The 14,532-nt window shown below is 39.2% G+C and overlaps 1 protein-coding gene across 1 annotated transcript; it reads right to left on the bottom strand.

Moving 5' to 3' along the window:
* Positions 1-9,685: 9,685 nt before the first annotated feature.
* Positions 9,686-10,651, bottom strand: LOC144227774 (olfactory receptor 56B34-like). The gene has a single exon (XM_077759515.1). The coding sequence runs from the start codon at positions 10,649-10,651 to the stop codon at positions 9,686-9,688; it is 966 nt and encodes a 321-aa protein (XP_077615641.1).
* Between the last annotated feature and the right edge of the window lie 3,881 nt (positions 10,652-14,532).

The raw sequence follows: 14,532 nt of genomic DNA, 5'->3' as shown, positions 1-14,532 counted from the left end.
TTTTATCAATTTTGTTAATTCTTCAAAAAAACCAGCTTCTGGTTTCATTGATCTGTTCAACTGATTTTTTGTTTGTTTCGATAGCATTATTTCTGCTCTAATCTTTATTATTTCTTGTCTTCTGCTGGGTTTTTTCCTGTTTGTTTCCAGCTCTTTAAGGTATAAGGTTAGGTTGTGTATCTGAGACCTTTCTTCCTTCTTTAGGAAGGCTTGGATTGCTATATACTTTCCTCTTAGGACCACCTCAGCTGCATCCCAAGGGTTATGGGTTTATTTGATATCCTGAAGGTGACTACTGTTGTCTGAACTGGAAGTCCAAGAGCCAGATTGGGAAACAGAGCTGAAGCAGGACATAAAGATCAGCCTCCATGAGCACAGAACAGAGCAAAGAAAGAGCAAATGGCTTTGTGGCCACATAGAGAATAAACAGCATTCTAGGTTGACCAAACTGTTTGCCTCCTGTGGCTGAACCCAGGAGGTCAAGGAGAAAAAGATCACACAATGAATCTGACTGGTTTTACTTTGACTTCTTTATCACAAATCCACAAGAATATTCAACAGTGTCTGCAACTGGAATGATTACCCACTCAGAAATGTGGTTCTAAATACATTGAAGATGTAGGAAGGAGTCAGATTATGTATGACCTTGATTTCATTAATTAGGTAAACTTGTTTTGAACCTACTACATTCTAAATACTGTGTGTAATACTACATGAATGGGTAACAAAATTTACATGGATACAGTGGTTATGAACCTAACTGTCCAGTTCATGTGTAGTGTTGAATAGTCCATATTAAGAAAGTTAGTTTTATTTTATGAACAATGGAAAGCTACTGATACTATAATGTAATGTAATTAGTATAAAGGAATCTTGATGAGGGCAGGGACCTTAACTACTTTACTCACCTTTATCCCTGTGACTAGCCTAGCTGGACGAGTAGTTGATAGTAAAAAGTAGATATGTATATTACTTCTGTGACATTATGTGTCAACTATACTTGAATAAAAAAATATTTATATAATGACTAATTTCACATAGTGTTAGTTAGCCACACAAATTAATGAAGATACCAAACGGCAGAATTCAATACAGAATAATGTGAAAAGCGGGAAAAAGTATAGTTTTGTTAAGATATTCTGGAAAGATTCAATATAAGATTTCAGGATGTTGAAAGTGGTATAATATTTAGAAGGATGGTCTGTGGAGTTGAGCAGACAGGTATAGATTTGAATTTCAAGTCTGTTTCAAACCCTGTCCTTCATGTTGCTCCTACAGGGAACCAGTAACACTATACCCTAAGGTGAGATGAAGGTTCCCAAGAGATCCAGCTAATCAGCCCCAGACCCCTAGACTCCCAAACTAGGATTATTCTCAGATGGCTTGGAGAAGTGTGTGGTACAGTGTGAGGAGTTACCCTAGATCATGAAACTCGTAAAATTTTGACAGAGCCTCCTGCATACCTGACACTGTGACAGCCAGGGTTTGTTTGTTTTGCACATTCCGTTGGCTGGTGAGCCCCACTGTCTGCCATGTCAAAGCTCAGCCCCAACTCTTTGCCCCCATTCCCAGATGCAGGTCTTAATTAACCCTTGCCTAGGTGGAGAGACCAATGGAAGATAAAGAAAGGCAAGTAGATAAATCCAAGGGCCGTGAGCCAGATTCATAGACTGGGATAGAAGCCTGGGAAGGTGGACTGCCTCCATCGATCCCCTCCCAGTGTCGATGACATTGGCTGGTTTACTTACTACTGCAGGAGGGGCCATGAAGATGCTCCCAGGCTGGTTCTTCCTTCTGGCCTGCTTCCCCTCTCCTGGCTGTTCCTGCCTGTGCTGGGCCTTTTATTGCTCAGGGCAGATCTGTCCCTCTCCTACCAGTCCTGGGATTTGGAATAGAAGTCACAGTTGTGAAATCACTTGGTCTTGGTCTGACTCCCTGGGTCCACCCCATGGCACTCTTCAGTGTCACCCAACTGCCCCCAGGGCAGGTTGTCTCACTCCAGCAGGAGGGACATCCCAGTGACTTTGGAGGCCTGTTTTGGACACTCTGGGAACAAACCTCATCCTAGGACATGGGGCCCACTGGTGGACAGCTCTGCTATGTTGAATTGTTAGAAGAAAAAGTGTTTGTTCTTCTTGTCTAGGCTTGGTTTCCTCCCCACTCATTATAGTAAGTAGTCAGTTCTGTTGTAATGGGACACACGAGTTCTGAAAAATCACCATGCTATCAAAACTCCCACGAGAAAACACAGGATTTATGGAAAATGGAGTTAGGAGCATAGTACTCAAAAATTTTGTCAGTGACACATAAAAAAGATAGAAAACCAGGTAAACCATAGCAGACTTTGACACATGTTAAAAAGTTAAGAGAAATACAAATGCTACAATGAACACAACACTTTATGTTGAGAAGGACATAAAGTTTGCTTGTGGATGTGGACGGAAGAGCTGCAGCTTGTGATCATAGTGAAGTGATAAAAGGAGCTTTGTCTGAAATCAGAGAGACCGTTGTAAAGTGAGGGAAGGTGGCTGGTGGGTGTTAGCAGTGTGTGTGTGTGTGTGTGTGTGTGTGTGTGTGTGTGTGTGGTGTATCCTGTGATGCTTACTCTCAGCTTGATGCAGTTCCTGTGTTTGGACTGAATAAAGGCAAATGTGAAATTAAATTATCCTCAGATTGTTTCATAACAATGAAATATGTGTTGGCACATGTTTGTACATTCAAACCAAGTGATATAGCAGAGCTGAGTGCATCCCCCTTTTCCTGTGTCAACAGCCTTCCACTCTGTGGGATCTTCCACCTCCATATTTGAAGATTCCAACGACTAAGGACTTTAAAAAGCATCTCTGTTGCGCATACTTCTGCTTGGCTCTTTCCGTGACACTTCCCAGTTCCACCTCTGTATCGTCAGGATCTGTCTTTCACTGACTCAGCCTCTTGTAAGGGTTATTGTTGTATATTGCCCTCATTTCCTCAACTTTTTAATCTGCAACCATATAAAATCTCTCTTATGGCTGCATTGAAACTGCTTTTGTTAATGACTTCCATATTGCCTAATTGAATGAACATTGAATTAGAGTCCCAACAGGGAACAGATGGCCCACTCAAATTAGAATAATTAGTGGGGCGCCTGGATGGCTTAGTCAATTGAGTGTCCAACTCTTGATTTTGGCCCAGGTAATGATCCCAGAGGCCTGAGATGGAGCCCTGTGCTAGACCTGGAGTCTGCTTGGGATTCTTTCCCTCTATCCCTCTGCCCTACTTGTGCAAGCTCTGTCTCTCGTTCTCTCTCTCTCTCTCTCTCTCTCTCTCAATAAAAAATAATAATAGAGAAGGATTTGTGTACAAAGTGACTATTCATAAAAATGTCACCTGTAAAAAATCCTTAGTGATAGTGCAATTATGTTGGATTAGTAGCAGTACTTGTCACCAGCTTTAGATGTGAAGGGATGAGTCAGTAGATTTTTGAAGTAGGGAGTTGGCATAGAGAAGGTTACCTTGAGAGGAGCTTTTTTTAATTATGTTGAATTTATTCTATCTCTTTAGGCATGAATTATGTTTATGAACTTTAAAAAATGTTTATTTATTTAGGGAGAGAGAGCATGAGTGCAGGAGGGGCAGAGAGAGGGGGACAGAGAGAATCTCAAGCAAGTTCCATGCTCAAAATGGACTTTAATGTGGAGCTTGATCTCACAACCATGAGATCATGACCTGAATATGAACCAAAATCAAGATGATCAGATGCTAAACTGACTGAACTATCTAGGCACCACATGTTTGTGAACTTTAGTGTCACTGTCTTCTGTTGATTTTGCTCAAATATCTTGTTGTATTTGGTGTTAAATAAAATTGTACCAGACAGGATGAGTCAGTGGAAGTTGATTTCATTCTTATGTCTCTGCCAGCAAGGGGAAAAGAGAGCACAGATTAGGTCTGGATACTCAGTTGAACTGCAGGCAGAAAGGCAGGGGTGAGCTGGGGCATGGTGGAATAGGTTTAAGCCCTGGGGTGAGCAAGTGGAAAAGTATTGGAAGATTTCAGTGGGAAGTGAATCAGTGGGAATTGTCAAGCACATTGAATTATTCCTGAGCATTGTCAATGATTTTATCTGTGATTAAGCCACCTGTGTTTGCTAATTGGTGCCTTTCGAGGTTAGGCTGGTGCCCTCTACAGGAACTGGGAGATGGGGTGCTATCTCTTTCAATGTTTACATTTTAGGAGATAGTTCCCAGGTCCTTGAGAAAGACATTTCCTAGGTTGTAAAATTGGCCAGAGGTTAAGAAAAGATTTATATACACTGCAAAGGGGCAGAAAAAGAATGTATAATTGCGAATTTGCTCAAACAAGTGTTCTTTAAAAACAAAGGCCAGGAGCCTGTAGTCTGGAAAAAATATCTAAAGTTTAGCCATCTTGGTCATTGATTTTTTGTTTCTCCTAGTACATATTATCAGGATACTGTTGTATTTGATTGATGTATCATGTTGTCTGGGAACTGTAGGATGTCCTAATAGCTTGACTTATGCCTGAGCTTATGCCCCGTGCTTCATGGGGCATGATTGTTTAGAGCCACGTGGGTCACTATCCTGATCTCCTATCCAATCTTTAATATTCTGGAATACCCACCACTGTTTCTTGACTTTTGGCCTACTTCTCTGTCCAAGAGTGTATGTGCAGGAAGAAAGATCTGCTTGACTACTACTCCTATGCTACTCATTTATTAGCAGCTTGATTTTCTCATGGCTCTCTGCTTCTTTTAGTATCAGTCCACTCTGAATCTGATCAACATTATTTTTGTAGCAGTATTTTCCTGTGCACCTTTTGGGTTCCCATTGTTTTCCATAATTCTATCACAATAGTTTTTCATCTTTTGGAGTTTCCTCATATTTTTTGTTTCATAAATTACTCTCCATTTGTTTGTATCATGTTATGGGTTGATTTATTATTGAATATCTTGTCAGTATTGATAGGTTTTGGAATGGGAGGAGGAAGGTGCAGTGAGTGCTGAATTTATCATGTTGATCCAAAGATCTTTGGAACTTATTTACTCTTTAGAATTTTTGAGACTTTCTTGATAGCTTATTATTTTATCAGTTCCTGAAAATAATGCATGAAAAGAACATGTGTATTTTCTATTTTTACTGGGTGTTAGCTATTCAACGTTCATTCAAATCCACCTTTGTATAACTTCCCATTATCATAGAGACTGGGAAGCAAAAATACTCAACTTTGGAGTCTTTCTTGTAATTGGACATGAACATCAGAATAATTTCTGACCAATCAGATATAAAGGTCTGTGGAGGCTTGCTTTTCCATCTCTTCCTTCTTGTCTGGAGTTTGAGTGTGGAAGAGGGTGGCTATTGCTTTGAATGGCAGAGCAGAAAAGTAGAAAAGCCTGACTTTTTGTTTATGTAATAGAAGTGTCATAACGATTCTGAACTACCTGAATCATCTCTCTCTCTCTCTTTGTGTGTGTGTGTGTTTGTGTGTGTGTGTGTGTGTAATGAGATAAACTCCAATTTGGTTAAGCCACTATAATCTAGTGGGTCTTATACAGCTAAACACAACCCTAATTGGTAGTTGACTAATGTTAGGGAGGCACATGTTTCTTCTTTTTGATGTTTTGTGCGTTTTGCAAGCCAGTACATGGTTGTAACACTCTTGGCTTCTGTTCATGGTTCACTTAATTTCCAGAGTAAGAGTGTCTTAATATTAGTGATTGATGTAAAGGAGGAAAAACTGGGCATGTAGAGCTCAGTCCCTTTCTCCCTTCTTATCTCTGCAACATGTGTCTCTGTGCCGCTCAGTCATGTGGTAATTCCAGTTGTAAAGGTCCTATGCTAAGGCATAGGACCCTGAAGACATAGGACCTTTACAACTAGAGTTACCACATGGCTGAGCGGCATAGAGACACATGTTGCAGAGACAAGAAGAGAGAAAGGGACTGATTAACTACATGATTAACTGGTTTTTACAAAGTTACAAAGTCAATTTGATGGGAAGAATAGTCTTTTCAACAAATGGTGCTGGGATAATTGGATATCCACATGCAGAAAGATGAAGGTGGACTCTTTCCTCACGCATCATATATAAAAGTTAAAATGAATCATAAGCTTAATTGTAAGAACTAAAACTCTAAAACCCTTAGACGATAATTGAGGAACAAATCTTTATGACATTGACATTAGACAAAACCTATGAGACCAAAAGCACAAGCAACACAGAAAATATATGAATTAGGTGTCATCAAAATTAAAAACATCTCTGCCTCAAAGAATACCATCAATACATTAAAAAGACAACCCACAGAATAAGAGAACATATATGCAAATCCTATCTCTGATAAGCTTTTATATAGAATATTCAAAGAACTACTATAACTCAATAATAAGAGGACAAACAACCTAACTAAAAACCCAGTTTAAAAATGGACAAAGGACCTGAATGGACATTACTCAAAAGAAGATATACATGTGGCCAATATGCATGTGAACACATACATGTTCAACATCACTAGCTATCAGGAAGGGCAAATCAAAACTACAGTGGAATACCACTTCACACCAACTAGGATGACCTAATCAAAAAGATAGAAAATAGCAAATGAAAAATGGACTTTTTATTGTAAAATGGTCTTAAATGTTTAGAATAGTGTTGTGAAGATAGTGTAGAGAATTCCCACATATCCCATTCCCAGCTTCTCTATTTTTGATTTCTTTGGTACAGTGCACATGTTACCTTTAATTAACCAATCCTGATGCAATATTATTAACTAAAGTACATACATTATACAGATTTTTAAAAATTTACCTAATGTCTTTTTTATGTTCCAGGATTCCATCAGGACACAACATTGCAATCAGCTGTCAGGTCTCCATACAGTCCTTTTGCTTTGATACTTTTCTTATAATTAGACCAGGGTTATGTGTTTCTGGCGAAATACCAGAGAGGTAAAGTCTCTTCTCATCATATCATATCAAAGATACTTATTATGCACACGATTTATCATTATTGATGTAAATGTGATCACCTAGCTGACATAGTGTTTGTTGGGTTTCTTCATTTGTGAACTTATTCTCTCTCCCACTTCCTGTACTGTATTCTTGGGAGAGAAGTAAGGAGCTGTGCACTTAAGAAGTAAGGAATTATGTTTCAGCTATTTAAGGATGGTGTATATACATAAATTATTTGGAAAGTTTTTACATGGAAGATTTGTCTATTATCTTCCATTCATATATTTATTAAAGCATCTATTTATATTAGTGTAGACTTATGGATATTTCTTTTGTACTTTGGATATTAACCCAATACTAGGACTTCTGATGTGTAAAGAACTTAAAAGTCTTCATTCTTGTCCTTACAAGAAGAAAAATCAGGAAAAAAAGGAATAGTGGGACGTCTGGGTGGCTCAGTCAGTTGTGTCCGACTTTAGCTCAGTTCATGATCTCACGGTTCGTGGGTTCGAGCCCCACGTCAGGCTCTGTGCTGACAGCTAGCTCAGAGCCTGGAACGTGTTTCAGATTCTGTCTCCCTCTCTGACCCTCCCCTGCTCACGCTATCTCTCTCTCTCTCTCTCAGAAATAAGTAAAACATTAAAACAATTTTTTAGAAAAAGAAAAGAAGAAAAGGAATACTAATAACTTTTCCTGAACCCATCAGGGAATTGATTGTTGCAGGGCAAAATGCTATCCCAAAATTTGGAGAGATAGGAAAACACAGAGAATCTGGTTACTTATAGTAGAAGCTGCTGGAGTCACAAACTGGTAGAAAGACATCAAATTTTGACACAGTGCAGAAGTATGAATGTAGTTTAGTATGAAAATGAGAACTATTTGGGGGCTACAGTCTTAGGGAGGCCCCACACTTGATATCCAGCAGATTCTCACAGTACAGATCCAAGAAGGGCCCCATGGCTTTGGCAGGAGGAGGGAAAAAGTTAACATTGTGAAATAATACCAGAGCATTCTCCATGATAAAGGCCTCATCTCCAGGGGAAGAGACTTTATTAGAGCCATTTCCCACCTAGAGGAAGGATATCTCTCTGACATTAGGAAGTAATTATCCCTGTCTCCGCAGTCCTCTCGTGGGTCCAGGGAAAGTGGTTGATTTTCAGTCTGTGCCACTTTTTCTTGATGTAAGGATGGGAATGACAATCTCTAAACTTTATTTACACATTGGAGCTGAAAGGAAGTCTTTCTGAGTCTCTCATAAGTTTTACTAATTTGTTAGTTTTCCAATCTCTATAACCATTTAAATATGTTTGTCCATGATTTCTACTTGTTCTCAGTGGGAGAATTTGCTTCAGTGATCCTATCAGCCATTAATAGAAATGGATCCAATTTCTTGGATGGTCAGATTATAGGAGATTCTGGTATCTTTTTTTTGGGTGGGGGGCTTTTTTTTTTTCTCCTTGATATGTCAAAGGATCTCAGGGACTTGGTCCAACCTCTTGTGGAAAGAGTAAAAGGCTTTGACCCATACATTAGTGCACTACTGTTTATCAGTTGTCAGTACTTTTGTTTTTGAAACAGTAGTGTCACTGGTGTTTGGAATCACAGTTAACAACATGTGAAAGCCCATGGTCCAATTCTGCCTTGACATTAGATATAATAAAACTCTATTTAACTCACTCTGTCAATGGAAAGATGATTCAGTTCCTTGAGGATTAATGGCCTAATGCTGTCACATTTAGCTTCCAAATTTACTGGCACAAGTTAGGCTTCTCTTTGCAAAGTCTGCTATAATGCCATGTGATTGAGTTGGGAATGTCACATCCACGTGTTATCTTGGAGCCAAACTTCCACCCTTATCGATCTATACTCTGGAATATAAATAAATTTAAAAAATTAGACCAACTTTCCCTTCTTTTTGTTCCCAAACATATACTATTTCTTTTACAGGAAAAAATCCTCTTTAGATATTTTTGGCGACCGTTATACTTTCACTGAACCATTGGATATCATTAGGATTTTCTGAATTCATTAGAGAAATCCAAGTAGTGTTGAATGTTAACAAAATGTAGTTGGAATATTCCTCTTTAGGCTCTAATGCAAATAAACTCAAGAGGTGGTAAAAACTTTATAAGTAACAAAATAATTACTGTCAAAATCTTGATCTACATTCTTAAAGCTAACAGGTTTCCTTTAGAGTGACTATGGAAGATTTAAAAAGTGCTGTGTTTACTATTTGACAGGAAAATTGCTGCCAAATTTAAATTGAATTTCTTTTATCAAAAGGCAAGAAATTTATAATTTCACTTGGATATCATTCCTTTTTAACGTCATCTTAATTTATGTTTTAAAAAATTAGTAACAAGGTTGAATATAGAGAAAAGGGTAAAGGTTAAGAACAGAGACTGGTGCCTGAATGCTTGGATTCTAAGCTCACTCTGCAACTTCCTTCCTATTTGACCTGGGTCAAGTTTACTAACTTTTTTGCCTCACCTGCAGAATGTGTAAGTAACAATTGTACATGTTTCAGATGGTTGTTATGCAATTGTATGAGTAAATATTTGAGAAATGCTTAGAACAGTGCCTGGCACATAGTATGTGCTGTACAAAAGAGGTTAATTAATTTGAATCAATATTTGTAGCAATTGGGAGACATGGAATTTTAACCTAGGGCTGTTGTGCTCCAAAGCCTGTGCTCTTTCTGTAATACCAATTGTAAAATTCTGCCAACGAAAGTTAGTTCACTTCCTGGACACATTCTCACCCAAACCAAGTACCTTCTGGAAGCCCACTCTCAGCTCTTGGGTCCGGAGGGCATACACCATGGGGTTAAAGGCTGGGGGCATAACATTATGCAGCACATTGAAGAGAACAGGGATGATGGGGACCTTTCTTCCCGCCAGGTGAGTGACAGACAGCACAATAACGGCTGTGTAGAAAAAGACAATGAGGATGAGATGGGAGCTGCAGGTACTCATTGCTTTTGATGTTGCTTCAGCAGAGTTCAGCCTCAGCACTGAGCGAACAATCAAAGCATAGGAAGCAAAGACCAGACCCATGTCACCCCCAATAATAACCCATGCCAAGATCAACTGATAACATCTGTTAATAGTGATGTCATCACAGGCCAGACTAGTGACTCCCAAATTAGAGCACAGACAGTGGTCAATTTCATTTCTGGAACAGTAGTGTCGCTGGGCAGCCAGTATGGGTACTGGGATGGTCAGCAGGCCATTCCTGAGCACCATGGACAGGCTAGCTTTGATCACAAAAGCCTCATTGACTATGGAGGGATACTGAAGGGGGTGGCAAATGGCTACATATCTATCCACAGCCATGCAGAGGAAGATGCCTGACTCCATGGCCATGAAAGTGTGGATGGCATAGATCTGAGCAAAACATTCAGGGAGGCTGATGGCCTTGGCATCAAACCAGAGAATGGCCAGGATCTTGGGCATGATGGTGGTAGCCAGGCCAATGTCCACAAGAGCCAAGATGCCAAGGAATTGATACATGGGCTGGTGCAGGGAAGGCTCATGTTGGATGGTGGTCAAGATGAGGATGTTGGCACCAAGAGCTAAGATGTAGAGCAGAGCCAGGGGCAGGGAGAGCCAGTGCTGCCACTCATGGATGCCTGGAAGCCCCATCAGGATGAACTCAGACACTTGCAACCTTGAGCTATTGATTATACTCAGGGTGGTATCCATATCATGGGATGTCTTCTTCTCTGCATCTGCCTATGGATTAATGGAAGCAAGAATAGTCTGTGGTTACTTAGCTGAAGGTTAAAAATTCTGTACATGTATAAAACTCACTATATTAATTCAGTTCTGTTAAATATAATGCATCCTTTATCCCTTTGAGACTCTGGGAAAAGCTTACCTAAGAATAAAAGAAGGTCCAGTGTAGATAATAAGATAAAGATTTAATATAATACAAGTAATGATTTGCTGATTCTATGTGCCTAAAATCCTGCATATATTTTTATATGCTGGTGACATGAACATAATGTGGGAGACAGATACATTATAAAGAGACAGACATATCAGGACTGTTCTAGCTTTCAGTGGTTGCCAATCAAAATATCACAGACTAGGTGACTTAACCAATGGAATTTGTTTTCTCACAGTTTTGTGGGCTATAAGTCCAAAAACAAGGTGTTGGCGGTCCTGGTTTCTTCTAAGTCCTCTCTCTTTGGCATATAGATGGCCATCTTCTTCTGATGTCTTCACATTGTCTATTGTTTATAAATGCACGTCTGTGCCCAGATTTCTTCTTCTTAAGGACACTTGTCACATTGGATTAGGGCCCATGGTCAAGATTTCATTTTAACTTAATTACCTCTTTAAAGACTTTTTCTGCAAAACTGTTAATTCTGAGGTGCTAGAGATAAGGATTTCACTGAAGCATATAACTGATCCATAACAAGTAAGTAAAACTAGGGAGTAGAGGTGATGTCTCCATTCTTGGGGATTTCAGGAAGAGAATATGTGGTCGCAGTTAGAACTCTGGCCAGGCTTTTTGAGGGCCTTGTTGTGCCTTGTTGTTGGAGAATAATTTCTGACATAAAGCACTTCATTTAATCTTTATCATACAGCTGAGAAAACAGGTTGAATGGTTTGTCTGGATGAGATCCATGTATCCAAATCACTAATAAATGTCAAAGCTATAGCAAAATTTTAATTTTAATGTTATGCATTCAAATCCAGAACTCCTTCCATATAATCTTGGCCAATAGATTAGCACCCTATAGAATAGCATTTGTTTCCTTTTTTGATTATGAAAGGAATGTTAAAGACATAACTAGAGCTGTATTTTTAAATCCCCTATGTTATTAACAAAAGACAGAAGGAGAGACAAGTGGCAACAAACTTCAATTTTTAAAATATTTATTTATTTTTGAGAAAGAGAGAGAGACAGAGCAGGAGAGAGAGAGAGAGAGAGAGAGGCAGATACAGAATCTGAAGTAGTCTCAGGCTCTGAGCTGTTAGCAGAGAGCTTGACTCAGGGCTCGAATTCATGAACTGTGAGATCATGACCTGAGCTGAAATCAGACGCTTAACCAACTGAGCCATCTAGGCTCCCCATGGCAACAAACTTTTAACAGCTACTATATTTCTATATAGTACAAAATGAAAATATAGCACGTATATTTAGACTTTTTTAAAAAGCAATTTTATGGCTTACTTTCACTGTTGATCCTATTCATTTTTATATTCTTGGTTTTGTTAATTGTTTAATTTTTGGAGAACTTTTCAAGTAATTGTATCAAAAGTGTACCTGAGAGACTGATGTCAGCAAAATGGTGAGCTAGGAAGCTCTAGGTCCTTGTTCTACCACAGATCACTAATCAAGCAACAGATTGACCAAAATAACTTTGTGGGAGTTCTAGACACTGAGAAACTAAGGATCTATAGGAACCAAGTTTTTGTTTTTGTTTTTTTTTTTTTTAATAGTTTATTGTCAAATTAGTTTCCACATAACACTCAGTGCTCATCCCCACAAGTGTCCTCCTCCATGCCCATCCCCCCCTCCCCCCACATCCATCAGTCCTCAGTTTTTGTCAGCATTCAAAAGTCTCTCATGGTTTGCCTCTCTCCCTTTCCCCCACCATTTCCGCCCTTCTTCTCCCCCTTGTTCCTCGGTCAAGTTCCTCCCAATCCTCCTATACGTGCAACCATATGATATTTGTCCTTCTCTGCCTGACTTATTTCGCTCAGCATAACACCCTCAAGGTCCATCCATGTTGCTACACATGGCCAGATTTCATTGTTTCTCATTGCCATGGAGTATTCCATGGTATAGATAAACCACATCTTCTTGATCCATTCATCTGTTGATGGACACTTAGGCTCTTTCCATGTTTTAGCTATTGTGGAGAGTGCTGCTATGAACATTGGGGTACATGTGCTCCTATGCATCAGCATTTCTGAACCAAGTTTTTGAATGCCCAAGCAAAGAAATGCCACACTCAAAATTGCAGGAGTTTTCATAGCATTTTCTCACTCTTGCCTCACCCTCTCCTTTATGCAGTGTAGTATGTGCAGGAAGAATCCATCCAATTCTTAGTTCCTCCTTTGAGAAGTAAGTTAAAAAGTAGTTTCATGGTCTTCTGACTGGGAAGACCCATCATCTTAGGGCTCTACCTCATTACTCTCCTATTTTCAGATCATAGACTTTAGTCTCTACAAATGTGAAGAGCTTGTGAGAAGGGAGGTACTAGTAGTTGTGAAGATCAAATAAGGAAAGCCAGTCATGGTAGTGGAAGGCATATACTAACCAAATTTAGATTCAGGACAGAATTACTGGAAAGTGGGATACCCCCTCACCTCTCAGGATATAGATTATTAGTTGGTTTCCTTACTACTTCAGGAGGATCTTTGAAGAGGCTTTCACACTGACAGTGCTTTCTTTAGCGGCTTCTGCTCTCCTGGCTTCAGCTGTCTTGTTCAGCTATTTGTTGTTCAGTGCAGATCTCTAAATTTGTTTGTCATCCCTGTAGTGTGGGGTTTTAGAATAAATTAGATCCTGGGGATGCCCTGGTTTGGTTTGCTGCTCTATAAGCCCTCCCCACTCTGTTCTAACCATCCTCCAGGGTGTGATGCTTTGTTTTTTTAAATTGAAATAAGGCCTCTAGTGCCCTAGGGGTTAGCCAAGTAATTTCAGGGAGTAGACACATTCAACACTAATCTTAGGGCAGCCAACCAGATGGATAGCTTTCCACTGCAGACTCCCCAGAGCTTAACTGATGAATAATGTCCCTCAAATTGTAGGACAGTTCTGAAGTATCCCCCCTTCAAATACATGTTTACTTCATATCCCTTCAAGAGACTGCCTCTATTTATTTTTTCCTTCACAAACTTTGTGAGTATTGATTACTCTTCCTCATCTCCTTAATATTTATTTCACTACAATTTAATTTTTGTTTCAGTATCACACAGAAATTGCTCTTGTTAATACTCTCAACTTGCCAAAAATCATGGATTTTTTCTAAGAATGTAATCTTACCTAAACCCTCTCTAGTATTTGTCTGTGTTGATCAGTTCCTTCTAGGACCACTTGCGTCTCTCGTCTTTCATGATGTGGTACCTTTAGTGTTAATTAAACTGAAAGAGAAAGAAGAGTGATATTGTATTCAGATCAATCCTCCTTTACGAGAAATGTATTGGTTGATAAGTATGTCTAAAATGGCAGTCTCAATTCTATCTCTACTTTATTTCTGGGACACTTATCACAACAGGCCAAATTATGGACTTATTTTTTTCTCATTTTGATTTGTAAAATTATTTGCTTATTCTTTGGGTTGTCTTACTTTTTTGATGATATCATTTGAAGAACAAACATTTCTATTTTTTTTAATTTTTATTTTTTTTCTTTTTTAATAGTTTATAGTCAAGTTGGTTTCCATATAACACAAGTGCCCTCCTCCATACCCATCACCCCCATCTGCCCTCAGTTTGTTCTTGGCATTCAAGAATCCCTCATGGTTTGCCTCTCTCCCTCTCCCCCACTATTTTCCCCCTTCTTCTCCCCCATGGTCCTCCGTTAAGTTCCTCCTAATCCTCCTATACATGCAAATATATGGTAT

The sequence above is a fragment of the Crocuta crocuta genome, unplaced genomic scaffold (genome assembly GCF_008692635.1).
Source record: "Crocuta crocuta isolate KB4526 unplaced genomic scaffold, BGI_CrCroc_1.0 scaffold43, whole genome shotgun sequence".
NCBI lineage: Eukaryota > Metazoa > Chordata > Mammalia > Carnivora > Hyaenidae > Crocuta > Crocuta crocuta.
This window is presented reverse-complemented; position numbering and strand designations above follow the sequence as displayed.

What these genes read in the sequence shown, in the direction of transcription:
- LOC144227774 (XM_077759515.1), bottom strand. Translation starts at nt 10,651, where the DNA reads ATGGATACCACCCTGAGTATAATCAATAGCTCAAGGTTGCAAGTGTCT.